Source organism: Malus sylvestris, chromosome 13 (genome assembly GCF_916048215.2).
Source record: "Malus sylvestris chromosome 13, drMalSylv7.2, whole genome shotgun sequence".
In the NCBI taxonomy this organism is placed as follows: Eukaryota; Viridiplantae; Streptophyta; class Magnoliopsida; order Rosales; family Rosaceae; genus Malus; species Malus sylvestris.
In genome coordinates this window covers 2504861-2517951 of record NC_062272.1, presented here as the reverse complement: position 1 = coordinate 2517951, position 13091 = coordinate 2504861, and the positions used below count along the sequence as shown (strand labels likewise).

The 13091-nt window shown below is 37.3% G+C and overlaps 3 protein-coding genes across 3 annotated transcripts; all 3 read right to left on the bottom strand.

Moving 5' to 3' along the window:
- Window positions 1-537: 537 nt before the first annotated feature.
- Window positions 538-2342, bottom strand: LOC126597805 (uncharacterized). Its single transcript, XM_050264642.1, has 4 exons — window positions 2079-2342; window positions 1569-1746; window positions 1379-1442; window positions 538-1267 (listed from the first exon to the last, which is right to left on the bottom strand). Exons 2-4 carry the CDS (start codon window positions 1712-1714, stop codon window positions 956-958), a joined length of 522 nt encoding a protein of 173 aa, XP_050120599.1. The 5' UTR covers window positions 1715-1746; window positions 2079-2342; the 3' UTR covers window positions 538-955.
- Window positions 2343-6360: 4018 nt separating this feature from the next.
- On the bottom strand, window positions 6361-8257 carry LOC126597804 (uncharacterized). The gene is made up of 4 exons (XM_050264641.1): window positions 7853-8257; window positions 7439-7628; window positions 7228-7291; window positions 6361-7106 (listed from the first exon to the last, which is right to left on the bottom strand). Exons 2-4 carry the CDS (start codon window positions 7594-7596, stop codon window positions 6795-6797), a joined length of 534 nt encoding a protein of 177 aa, XP_050120598.1. The 5' UTR covers window positions 7597-7628; window positions 7853-8257; the 3' UTR covers window positions 6361-6794.
- A 2796-nt stretch (window positions 8258-11053) lies between these two features.
- On the bottom strand, window positions 11054-13091 carry LOC126597803 (50S ribosomal protein L15, chloroplastic-like). The gene is made up of 4 exons (XM_050264640.1): window positions 12924-13091; window positions 12503-12848; window positions 12232-12383; window positions 11054-11444 (listed from the first exon to the last, which is right to left on the bottom strand). The coding sequence occupies exons 1-4, from the start codon at window positions 12987-12989 to the stop codon at window positions 11214-11216; spliced, it is 795 nt and encodes a 264-aa protein (XP_050120597.1). The 5' UTR covers window positions 12990-13091; the 3' UTR covers window positions 11054-11213.

The following is a 13091-nucleotide window of genomic DNA, read 5'->3' as shown; positions in this document are numbered from 1 at the left end:
TAAAATGAATATCATTATCTCACCACTAAACGATTTTAAACTCAAAGTTTCTTATGCAACAAGAAAGGAGAATTCATTTGAATATATGATAATCATCTATTGGACGAAGGAAAGGAATATACCAAGACTACGTCTTAATTGTAACGAGAGAATCTCTTCAATCAAGGACCCCAACTGGCTTCAACTACGCAAAACATGTCCACTCTGCAAGCTTCAACCACACAAAGAGGTTCGCATCAAGATATAGATGCTCATCCCTTCGAATAAAGTTGTGTGGATAATAAGCTGAACGATGCTTCGAAGCTGTTTTTCTTCTTTCTTTAAAAATAGCATCGATGATCGATTTCCGATGATTCAAACAGATCTGATCATCGGATGATTCAAACGGAGTTGTACGAATGAACACAAAAAACCATCACATAGCTGTTGAATTATGATCAGGGATAAAAAGCACAAGGATTTGGCAAAGCTCGGAGAGAATCACATAAACTCAATCGGAAAGTAAAAAAACGAAGCAAGCAGCGGACAGCAGAAGAAAACGAAAACACAAATGGTATATATACACTGTAAATGACTGTTCAGATCGACTCAACAACAGCTTCAATTTGTACAGATTTGCTTCATAAGCCGAACTCCGAAACACCTAAATAGAAACACAGAGAAAGGGTGGTGCGGTAGAAAACACAATCAATCTGTTCTCTACTAAATGCCGCACCCCCTCAGAGCTTTCTCCTAAACAAGAAGAACGAACGCGCTCATTATTTGGTTAACAATCAAACTTACTTACACGACGCATTTTATTTACACAAATCCCTTGAACATAATTACACTAGCCACAAGGATCGACTTCCTTCACTCTCCGAGAATTTCAAAATTTCCTCTCAATGCTATCAAGTGTAGAAAACTTTAGCTTCATGTTCTCCTATGTACCTTCGTTGATAAAAAATCGGGCTCTTTATGCCAGGGTAGGGATGCTGCAGTTCCTTCGATCCCTGTCCAGGCAATCAAACCCCTCGACCCTCACTGCCGGTTTGCTCCCAAAATTGGTCCTAGCACAGCCTCCTTTCCTCGTGGACGAGGAAGGAGACGATGATTGACCTGACGGGGCAGGTATTGGCGACAGAGATGAGGACGAGATGAGCTCCTCATCCCCAAATCGAGCGTCCTGAATTAATGGGTTAGCTACTCTGCTCGGTGGCGATCCGCAATAAAATGGGTGCTGCGAGGCCATTTCTGTACACGAAAATTGTTCAACACCAAAGGATCCCTACACAAATCAAACATCAAGAAATAAATTAAACATCACACACATTGAATTACTGACTTAATTACCATAATTGCCTAATCAGCATTCAGTTAATTGCAGATCGAGAAGTACCTTAGTGAGAATATTGTCTAAAATATCAGACCCGGCTTTTGAATCACAGAACTCCGCCTGGTGGCTGAAATTCAAATAATTAAAAATCAAAACCAAACTAACGAAATTTCACAATTTTAATTCTGAAACGCTAAGGATAGCACAAATAAAAATATTCCAAAACAGAAAGAAATTCAAAAATTCGAATTACCCGAAATGCCATCGGAAAGATCTGACGGGATCGTTGAGGAGGCCGAGGCGGCGAGGTTTGGGGCAGACGACGGAGTCCCTGGAGCAAGACCTCATGTCCTCGCAAGCTGAGAGCGCATTGCCTTGCTGTATCCCACAGTGATTCATTTTCCGCTCGGTTTAAAACGACGACGTAAAACCTGGTCCAGCAAATCAATTAAACGAAATTAAAAACTCGAGGGAAGGAACTATAATACATACATACATATGTATATATATATATATCTCTCTCTCTGCAATAAATCCAAAAAATGGAGCATAGTAAATGACAGGTTAACAGATCTGATCTGGATAAATTGTAACAGAAAATGGATATTAACTTGAGCGTAAATATTGAGGAAGGAGATCTGGAGAAGTCGGATTGTTTTCAAAAACGCCAGATCCGAAGACAAAGATTGGAATTACCGAAGATTTTGATGGAAACAAGAAAAATCATAATTAAAAAAAAAAAAAAAAAGACATGTGAGTTTACCTTTAGAGTTTGAGTGAAGAAGTTAGCAGCTGCTTGGTTGCAGGTGGGAAAAATGGAATGGAAAATTAGGGGGGAAAGGGAAGGGGTTTGGTTGGAGAGGAAGGAAATGGGAAAGGAAGGAAGGTTGACAACGCAGAGTCTCCATCGAATTTATAGGGCCAATGGCTCAACAGAAAAAGAGAGCGAACAAAGAATCGTGTGATTAATTAATAAAAAATTGAGGAGAGAGAGATTTTGGGAATGGGCGAGCCGCGAGGGCAACGGGGGGAGAGAGAGAGAAGTAAAGTGAGGAACGTGATATGTGTGGGAACTTGAGAGCTGAGAGACCATCTCCAATCCTGGGCTAAAAGTCAAATTACCCTCCAAATTATCTCCCAAACACTCTCCAACCCATGCTAAAATTTTAGGCTAAATGTCAAATGCTATTTCTGGGCCAAATACACCCCCCAGCTTTCCCCCCCGGGCTAAATGCGAAATGTTTATCGGAATTTAAATTTTTTTAGATTAAAATGTTCATAAAATTAATTTACAATAATCTACATATTTATTTAAAAAAAAATTGATTTAAGAAAAAAATTTAGGCTAATTTCATTCTTTAATAATTCCGGGCTAAAATTTTAGGGTAGAAGGGTTGGAGCAGAAAAGATGTTTCTGGGCTAAAAGCTAAATTTTCCAGGCTAAAAAATTTGGCTTTTAGCCCAAGGGTTGGAGATGGTCTGAGAGTAGGTAATTTATCTGGTGTGGATACAATAGATGTGGCATTTTGTGTTAATAATATTATAGGTCGTGATATTTACATATCTTATTTTACTTCTCATATACTCCTTGATAATTTATGTTCGTTAATCTTATTCAATTCATCTGATTCGACGGTTGAAAATTAAAAAGGTGTGAGAAGTAAAATGGGATGTGTGGATATCACACCCCTAATATTATTTCTACGGCTTAAAATTTCGTTCAGGTTCAATGTTATTGAGATTTACAGAGTCAAATTTACTGTACAATGATTGTGTATCTCTTGACATGTAAGGTCATTTTCAACCGACCCCGCCAAAGGGTCATAGGCTTAATAATAGCTCGGAACGACACGAAAACCATTTCCAACCGAGGGCTAGACCAATAGGCTTATGGGTCCCACCGGGCCCAAAACCCTTAATCAGGCCAGTGGGCTGGCCATTTCCAACCAGCCAACCCTCTAGCGCCATAATGTCAAGTTTGACATTTTGCCAACCATCCAGCTCCAGAATGTCAAGCTTAACATTCCGTCAGCCTTCCAGCTCAGCCCATTTGAATGTCAATGGCTACCTGGCATCATCATGACGCCAGCTAGCAATGGCTAGCTAACGTCAGGTTACCGTTGGAATTTGAAAATTTTTTTTAGACAAATTTATAAAATAAAAAAATAAAAAATTTTCCTATAAATACCTACATCGTTCCTACAACATTGAAAACTGAAGATAAGAAATGTCACGTAGATAAAAATCATATCTAAAATTTGCACAACCAATTACATTTTGACACGTGACACTCGAAATCTTATCAAAAAAATTATTAAGATTAGATAAAGATAAGAAATATGGAGAGTTACTCACTTTAGCGACACTTGTCACTCAAAATTCTACCTGAAAAATTATTGAGATTACATAAAGATAAGAAATCTGGAGAGTTACTCACGTTGACGACACGTGTCACTCGAAATCTTATCCAAAAAATTATTGAGATTATATAAAGATAAGAAATTCAGAGACTTATTCATTTGGCAACAAGTGACACTCAAAATATGTCTGAAAACCTTATTTTAATATGGTAGTTTTATTTAATTAACCATATTAATTTAATTAAAATAATAAATTATGTTTGGCCTATGACCCTTTGGCCCATTCGGTTGGAGATGGTTTTTTGTCAAAAGGTTACGTTTGGTCTATGACTTTTTGGCCCACTCGGTTGGAGATTGTATAAAATATGGCCTAGCACTGTTCATTAAAATATAATTTCCTGCAGGACTATAGAGCTAAAGGGAGCCATTTGGCCTTCATTCGGTTGGAGATAGCATAAGTCCTTGACTCGAGAAGGCTTAAAAGTCTGGAGTGTACCAAAAGTTTGGATTAGAAAAAGAGTAATGTTGGATAGACTAAATTTTTAAACCAAATTTTGTAAATCAAATTATATGGATATTGATATTAGATTATTACTTGAGTGTTAATTTCCCTAGCATAACCCGAAAGAAAATCATAGAAGTATTTTTTCTTTTGAACATAAAAATTATAGAATTACTTAAAACTACAAAAATTATACAAGTAGTTACAAAAGACAATACTTGCTTGGATACCCCATGAGGGACATCATCTAATCTACTATTTTCGATTAATGTACTTTAATTGTACAAATTCGTTAGCAAAATTATTCATTTTCTTAATTGTTAATTTTTTTATAAAAAAATCTGCAAAACAAGTGGACAATTGATCATCAATATGTCATTTAATACTAAGACCGTATATTTGTATGATGCAGACGTATTACTAACTGTCTTGAATTAGATTGATATTTTCTAAAAATAGTGATTAAATGAGAATTAAGAAAATCTACACATTCGATTATGAAACTTTTGTAAAAAATACATTAGTCGCAAATGATAGACAATGTGTTTTTTTAAAGTATAGGTGGATGCAAGTATTTTTTTAGAGAAAAATCCCAAAATGTACATTATAACAAAATATTTACCAGAAAAGTATTGGATTATCCAGTAGACTAGCCAAAACACATGAATGAATGGCCATATAAATATACATGCCCTTCAAGATAAAGGATTTCCATTTTTTTTTTAATTAAAAATGGGGATTAGTTGTGGAACTCAATTTACATCGAACTTCAACGATTTGAATCGTCTCTTTTGTAAGTTTTGATTCACAGACCATCCTTACAAACATTCAATTCAATATGAAACCATTTGCCTATTTAATTATCACGATAAAATTTTAATGTTTTTTAGAGAACAAAGTGTTCGTCAATTTCTTTGAACTCAATTAAATACCTCAAATATTTTCGATTTGACTAATATTTTGTAAAGATAATCTATGAAGGGCAACTTGAAAATTAGACGGTTCGGATCGTTAAATTTATGGTATGAACCCGAACTAATCCTCATTTTTATAAAGAAATGAAAATCTTTCTTAAAGATTTCCTTTAAATATATACTGTTAGGAATAACATTTTCATTGTTTAAAAGAAGTGCCATGTGCCTTCATAATAAGGATCATCTTTGTGAGGATTATGGGGATCCATGTATTGTGTCCGTTATCGTACATCGTGCGGTCAGAAATTATTTTAAATTTTATTATTTAAAATTGAACACAAACAGTATCTAACGAAAACTAACAGCACGATGTACAAGAAATAGACACGATTCACGGATCTTCGGGATCCTCGCAAAGAAGATCCAAATTCGTTCCTTCATTAGTCCTTCACCGTGTTTGTCAGTGGTTGCTAGATGTACATAGAACAAAGATCAACAGTATGGAAGAGGATCCTCTTCGGATCCACTTTGTGGATATTTTAGAGATCCTTACATCCTAACCGTTTATCGTACATTGTACGGTCAATTTTCGTCAGGTAATATTTGTGTTTAATTTTAAATAAAAAAATCAAATGATTTATGACTGCACGATGCACGATAAATGATTAAGATGTGAGGATCTTTAATATCCCCACAATTTGAATATGGATGGAATCCAAATCCCAGTTTTATAACACTATTAGCCTGAAGCTTATCTATTCCAGAGTAGAACATACCATTAGTCTCTTTAAAAACTTAATTTTGTTTTAATAGTAATTAGATAAATCTAAGGTGAATTAACGAAAAGATTACATTACCATAAAACAAAGGCTTAATTGGATTAACAGTCTCCGTGGTGATAGGGTAGTTTGAAGATAACTCCTGTGATGAAAAAACTAGGATTCAAGCTCCTGTGGTAAAATTTGTTAGTATTTATGCCCAAAATTGAAAATTCCTTTAATTTTCTGTTAATTATTAGCACATGAACCGCACATATTAGGCTAAAACAAAACTCTTCGTACACATTAGGTTAAAACGGACATCTCCTTTAATTGTTAATATGTGGGGCTAGCTCAAGTGCTAATAAATCCTAACAAACTTTAGCACAGGAGCTTAAATCCTAATTTTTTTACATGCTCAAGCGACGCGGGTTACAGAAAACAAAACCATAACCGGATCAAGAAAGGGAAATGCAAAGCAATTAAATGTATGTCATACACAACAGAAACGGACTAAAACACAAATGCTTTATTTACACACTAAACGACTGTTTAGATCGACTCAACTGCGGCTTCAATTTATACAGATTCGCTTCGCAAGCCGCTCTATGAAACTCCGAAACACCTAAATGGAAACACAACGAAAATTTTCCCACAGTACTCTTTTACTTTTTACAATACAAGAGGGTCGTAAACACTCCTAGACACGATCGATGAACCCGTTTATTATTTGGTTAACATCTCATTTACTTACACGACACTGACACATTTCATTTACACAAATCCCTCGTACATATATACACAAGGTAGAAGGATCGTCGTCGTTCTCTTCTCGTGCTGAAAATTTCAAAATTTCCTCACAGTGCTATCAAAGTAATGTGGTTGGCTATATCAAACTTTAAGCTCAGTCTGTTCCTATGTACCTTCATCGATTGAATTGGGATCTCATGCCAGGGTAGGGATACTGCAATTACGTCGATCCCTGTCCAGGCAATCAAACCCCTCGATCCTCACTGCTGGTTTGCTCCCGAAACTGGCCCGAGCATAGCCTCCTTTCCTAGCAGATGATGAAGGAGACGATGAAAGGCCCATTGGGGGAGCGGTTGGCGACAGTGGTGACAATGGGGTGAGTTTCTCATCCCCAAATCTAGCATCCTGAATTAATGGGTTAGCTACTCTGCTCGGCGGTGACCCGCTGAAAAATGGGTGCGGCGAGGCTATTTCTGTACACGATAATTGTTCAACACCAAAAGATCCCTGCAGAAAATCCAACATGAACAAAATAATTATGAACCAGATGCTAATCATTTCTAAATTATGAGCTTAATTCTTAATTGTTTTGTAATAAAAACTGCAGATCCGGAAATATTTTACATACCTTTGAGAGAATGTTGTCCAAAATTTCAGACCCTGCTTTCGAATCATAGAGCTCCGCTTGGTGGCTGAAATTCATTCAAACAAAGAATTAAAACCGATATTTAAAACAATAAAAAGAATTGCATAATCTGAAACCCTAGACGAATAGTATCTTTTGGGGGAAATAAAAAATAGACAAATATATAATAAAAAATGAAAAATTGGGAAATTACCCGAGATGCCATCGGAGAGATCTGACGGGATCGTTCTGGTTAACGTTAAGGAGGCCAAAACGGCGAGGTTTGGGACAAACTACCGAGTCTCTGGAACAAGTCCTCATGTCGTCGCAAGCTGAGAGGGCGTTTCCTTGCTGAATCGCACAGTGATTCATTTCTTCCTTGCTTGCAAACGACGTCGTACAACCTAATCAAACAAATCGTTAATCAAAATTAATCGATCTAAAACAAGCTTAATTAGATGCGAACTCAACAGATCTGATCTAATCTGAAAATTTCCAGTCAATTGAGCAGACAGAGATCAAAATTCATAAACTGATACCAAATCATTTCTCTACAATCAGAAGCACCAGATCGACGAACAAAATTGAAACAAAACAATAAAAATCAGCAAAAAATAGATGTAAATACCTGAAGTTGGGTGAAGAGTTGAGCTGCTTGGCTTGCCTGTGTAAGGAAACCCTAATTGCTACAAAGACATCACAACAGAGAGGGAGAAGGAAGCAAAAATTAGGCGAGAGGTAGAAGACGGACGGGGAAGGAAACAAGGTTAATAGAAGGGAGCGTCCAACAGATTTATAGAGAAAAAAATAATAATATTAAATTCGAATTAAATCGGAGAGGGGATGGAAATTAGGTTTAGGTATTGGGCAACAGATGACAAAGCTAGAGAGAGAAAGAAAGAGGAGGAGAGAGAGAAGCACGACGGCGGCTCTCCCTTATCTTTCCTCTCTGATTAAATACTGATATTTTGTTAATTTAATATTTTAATAAAAATTAAAATATGTTTCTTTGGGTTGTCAAGTTGTTAGGGAATGGTGGAATAATATTTTATTTGTTTCACGCAGGCGGTGCCTCCCGCGAGAACTCACATCGATTTCGCCACCCAAGCCCATTGGAAGACCTAACCGTTGCCGGTTTTTTTATAACTTTAGTGTACCTGCAACCCCCCACGTGTCACGTGCACCAGCATCTAAGTTTATTTTTGTATATTTTGATGCTTCAATCGCAAAATTATATTCTCTTTCGCCCCTCGACAAAGTGGAAAGCTAAAAGAGAAATTTCTCCTCGAAGTATCGGTTACAGAATCAATCGTAACTAATAAATAGGTCCAAGTACGTTTAATGTATTTAATTATTTATTTTTATACGATTTTATGATTAAATTATCTTATATTTTATTATTATTTTACATAAATTAATTTATAATATTAATAATTCTGATCATAAATACAAAATTTTGTGAAATAATAATAAAGTTTCTCGAGGAGGAACTTCTCCTCGTTTATTGAAGAGCCAAATTAATTCCTTTGATAGAATACAAGTATGGTTCACGAAAATTCAATTTTAAACATTTTTTTTTTAGTTGTTTGAGTACTTAATGCATAGTTAAATTGGTGATACGGTAAGTAGGAGATTCACTTTTTGTTTGACTTGAAAGTCACACCTGCATCTCATAGACTAAAATTAGTTATATGGCTTCGACTTTTCTTTAATTTATGTTTCGTATGTAGAAATGGCAACAAATCGCACGATTGGGATTTAATACTTAAAGTGTGTGACTTTTACATTGCTACAAACATACCTACATCCATCACGTCATGAATTAAGAATCATACAGACTATAAATACGAAAAACATAAACTGATACGATTTTACATTCTTTTGTTTCCTACCTTTTAATATTTAGAAAACAAAATACGCAAAATACATAACGAGAATTTTGAAGTGCTTACCAATAAAAACACGAGTCATTTTTTCTAACGAACATGATAAGGTGACGTTTCTCATTCCCAATCTTGTTTTAAGACTTTGGACCAAAAAAGTCTTGTTTAAGACAAAGTGGTGACGGCCACGATTTGGCCACCTTTTCTCTTTGACATTACAAATGGGCGGCAAAATAGCCGCATATCCAGCATCATTCCCGCCATAAATATCCCCTACACAGTTGGTATCTTCACCGGCGTGTCGAAACAAAATAAAACGGCCTAAAGCGAGACAGATGCCACTCAAACAAACATAACAATATTTTGAGCGCGTTGACGAAATACCAAGGAGACTGTTGCAGCTTGAATTGTGGCATATTATTCTGATGTTGTCACGGATCATGATCCACGATGTGCGTTTGGAAATTGGTTTTTGCATGTTTGGACTTGCTGGTGGAACCAAAACCTAGCAAGTAGGAGGTGTCGTCCTATGCTTGTAGCTATGATTCGTGGTAAGCATGTGATGTGTTTCCTTTCGATGCTACAAGACACGAACACCATGTCGACAATTGCGCAACTAAATTTAATTGTACGTGCCCATAATGAATGGACATGAAAAGTATTTAGTAGGACAAACCAAGTAATGGTGGATGTGAAGAGAAGTGAAGCTTATGTTTCTAGGCTACAAATGAAGAGATTCTTGTGTTCGTATGTCTGTGTAGAGCACCAGGTAAAAGAGGTCCGATTAAAAGATGAAAGAGACTAAAATACAAGAAGATGGAGTGTTTTGTGCCGATAATCCAACAACTATGTCATTTTTTGTCATATGCATCCAAAAATTTGTTCGACTCCTGGCTAGATCTGGCAAACGAGTCGTGTTTATCGTGTTTGTGACGTTTTCGTGCCATACTAATTATTTTAACAGGTAGTGTCGTGTCAAACTTGTTATCTTAATGTGTTTTTAACAGGTGACTTGATTCGTTATGGGTCGTATCGTTTCGTGTCGGGTGAACGAGTCATGCAAAAAATTGCCACGTCTAATGTCTTGACATGACAAATGATATCTTATTGAATTCTTAATAGATGATTCAGTAACGACTTGATTCATTAACCGATTGTGTAAAAAATTGTCAGGCTTACATGTGACTTTCTTTTATTTTAGGTTGGAGGCAGTTATAGCTTTTGATTGGGCTTTTACCTTTCTACTTTACCAGTCCACATAAGTAGTTGCATGATATGTAGGGTTAGGTCATCACCAACTTTTACCCAAATTAAACCAAAACTCAAATATATTTGCAGCCATGTGCAGTTTTTGTGACTGAAATGACGCGTTTGGGCACGTTTCTAACGCGAAACATGAACACAGATCGATAATTTAGTAGTTAGGGGCATTGCCTTTAACGTTACTTTCTGAGAAAGTTAGAATTGTGAGAGTCTGGGAGGTGGAGCAATTTGACAACTACCTAATCATATTATGTAATAGCATTTGGACCCGCTATCAATTTCCTTGGATTTTGATCGTGATGGATTTCCATCTCCACCACTTTATTGTCCTCGTGCCATCTGAAAAAAAAATTAAAATTGCTTCATGAGAAAGTACTTATTTGAAAAAAGCTCGCTGGATCTCTAAAAAATAACACTTGTTTTGTAACGAAAATTTCAACGTGTTTTTATGAAATTACTTCAAACAAACTCGCCAGCGAAAAAAATATATGTAGAGAATTGTCCGATTTTTGATACGAGGTTCACCAAACTTGACTTTTATAGTTTAGGGTTTAGGGTTTGGCGGTCTCTTTCTTATCTTCCATTTCCAGATACGGCTGCGACAGAGTGGTTACTTAATCACTGGGTAACAGCCTAAAAGCCTGCCTTTTTGAGGAAAAAATGAAGACCTATAGACCACTACGTCACGGCCAATTCAAGGGTTGATAAATATTACTTCTCACGTTATATGAAACAATTGCCAGTTAAAATGATAATAACAGGAAAGAAGATTAACATGCCTAAAAAAATTGTTACCGTCTACGACTTCACCTACAGTCTCGTACAGGCTGATTATGAAGTCGTCTACGCAGACACAGAATCAGTTACAGCAGCAGCAGCAGCAGCAGCTCGTTTCTTGGCAAAGTATTCATCAGCGCGTGCAAGGTTCTTGGCAACCGATGGCTTTACCCACTTCTTCCTACCCGGCAATACAGTGAGGTTGCAGCCAGCAGCCTCTAGTTTCTCCTTTGCTGCTCCTGAGAAGGCACGTGCCTTTATATCCAGCTTCACACTTAGCTCTCCATCACCAAGAATCTAGAAAAATAGAGAGCAGGCAACTTTATTCTTTTACCATGTAAAGATGCTTAACGAGCAGTGCACAGTGATAAATACCTAAGTTTTGTAACGTTCCTGTGAAGCTTAGGAATTATCGGGCCACATGAAGCTTGCAGTGGCCCTAATGCTTGTACCACATTTCTATTATTCTATAGTTTTTCCATTAAAATCTCAATGTATCATCCAGATACTTTAATCGTAAAGGACGCATTACAGCTGCTGAATAAGGTAGATAAGCCTACTTATACTGCATTTTTACAAAATTACAAAGAAAACCTAATATACTATCAATTGCATAAGTGCTGGATCACACATGTGGATTTGCCAAGTTTTGGCCAGAATGCATCGCAGTTGGGATGCTTTAACCAAAACACGAAATCTAGTAATTAGAAAATCATCCAGGCTGAAAGTTCTATACTATGATTCTCTGCCAGTTACACTATCATTAAAAACAAAAGAAACAACAATCTGAAGGAGGAATTTTCAGTTAGAGATTATCACTGTTTTGCATTTCTCAAGGCTCGTTGTCGCATTTAGCATGGCGCAGCGGCCCAACAGAGGTATAGAGGCCAGATTTACAGGGTTTAGGCATGAGAAACAGGCGACATTACTAACTTAACAAAGGAAAAGATGACTAAATACTAACGCTAGGTGTAAGACTCAAGGTTTGATTTATCCATCCATACTTTAAAGTTTAAAGCAGCATATTATATATGAGCATTCGAACATTTTACATTGTGTAGAGCAGACAATTTAAAGTATATACCTTCAAAGGGAGTTTCCGTTCTCTTCCGGATGGGTTGATCAGACCCTTGTTCTTCAAAGTTTGCAATGACACTTCTTCGCCTTCTTGAAACCCTGCGGCTTCTATGTCTTTCAAGTTAACAGGGACATACTTCGGTAGCCCCGCACTCATACCTTGTCAAGAAAACAAAACAAGCTTTGAGCAATGCACGAACGAATGTTACTGAAGCATTTTCACGAACACATGGCGTGCATTCGCAATCAAGAAATAAAAGACGATATAATGTAACTACCTCCAGCAATTCCCTTAAGTTTAGGAAGTCGACGGTAAAGCGGCATCTGACCGCCTTCAAATCCAGGGCGGACGCCGGGTCCGGACCGAGACTTCTGTCCCCGCATACCGAACCCGCAGCTGTTCCCTTGCCCGGCTGCTATACCTCTTCCCTTTCTCTTGCCCTTCTTTCTGGACCCGGGTTGCGGGCCCAAATTGTCCAGCCTGAACCGCACATTGCCGACCGGTGACCCGACTGTGGACGCCGCCGCCTTATTCAAAATCACCAGCGGTCTTCTTTCTGTAGCTCCGATCACCTTGACGGAGGGAACGCTACACAGTTTTTGCCCCAAGTTTCTCGCATTTCCCTGTAAAGATTGAAACTATTAGCAGCTATTTAGCAAATCATATCAAATATTAGACAGAGAAAGCTCGAGGAGTGCCTTGAAAGAGGAAGAAGGAAAGCTGAGAGGTGGAGCTGGAGGAAGAAAGAGCAGGGAGGTTGCCATGGATGACACAGAGCGGGAGCTAGCAGACTAGCAGCGTGTGGCAGTAACGGATAGGATAAGCTTCTTCTGCATCTTCTTCCTCCTTTTAGTTTTTATTGGTAA

Bases quoted from the DNA above. Each gene is read 5' to 3' on its own strand.
- LOC126597803 (XM_050264640.1), bottom strand. From the start codon at position 12,989: ATGGCAACCTCCCTGCTCTTTCTTCCTCCAGCTCCACCTCTCAGCTTT. The intron at 12,849-12,923 runs GCACTCCTCGAG...CAATCTTTACAG, and splicing joins TTCCTTCTTCCTCTTTCAAG to GGAAATGCGAGAAACTTGGG. The intron at 12,384-12,502 runs GTAGTTACATTA...TTTCTTGACAAG, and splicing joins ACTTAAGGGAATTGCTGGAG to GTATGAGTGCGGGGCTACCG.
- LOC126597805 (XM_050264642.1), bottom strand. From the start codon at position 1,714: ATGAATCACTGTGGGATACAGCAAGGCAATGCGCTCTCAGCTTGCGAG. The intron at 1,443-1,568 runs GTAATTCGAATT...TTTGAATTTCAG, and splicing joins TCTTTCCGATGGCATTTCGG to CCACCAGGCGGAGTTCTGTG. The intron at 1,268-1,378 runs GTACTTCTCGAT...TGATTTGTGTAG, and splicing joins TAGACAATATTCTCACTAAG to GGATCCTTTGGTGTTGAACA.
- LOC126597804 (XM_050264641.1), bottom strand. From the start codon at position 7,596: ATGAATCACTGTGCGATTCAGCAAGGAAACGCCCTCTCAGCTTGCGAC. The intron at 7,292-7,438 runs GTAATTTCCCAA...AATGAATTTCAG, and splicing joins TCTCTCCGATGGCATCTCGG to CCACCAAGCGGAGCTCTATG. The intron at 7,107-7,227 runs GTATGTAAAATA...GATTTTCTGCAG, and splicing joins TGGACAACATTCTCTCAAAG to GGATCTTTTGGTGTTGAACA.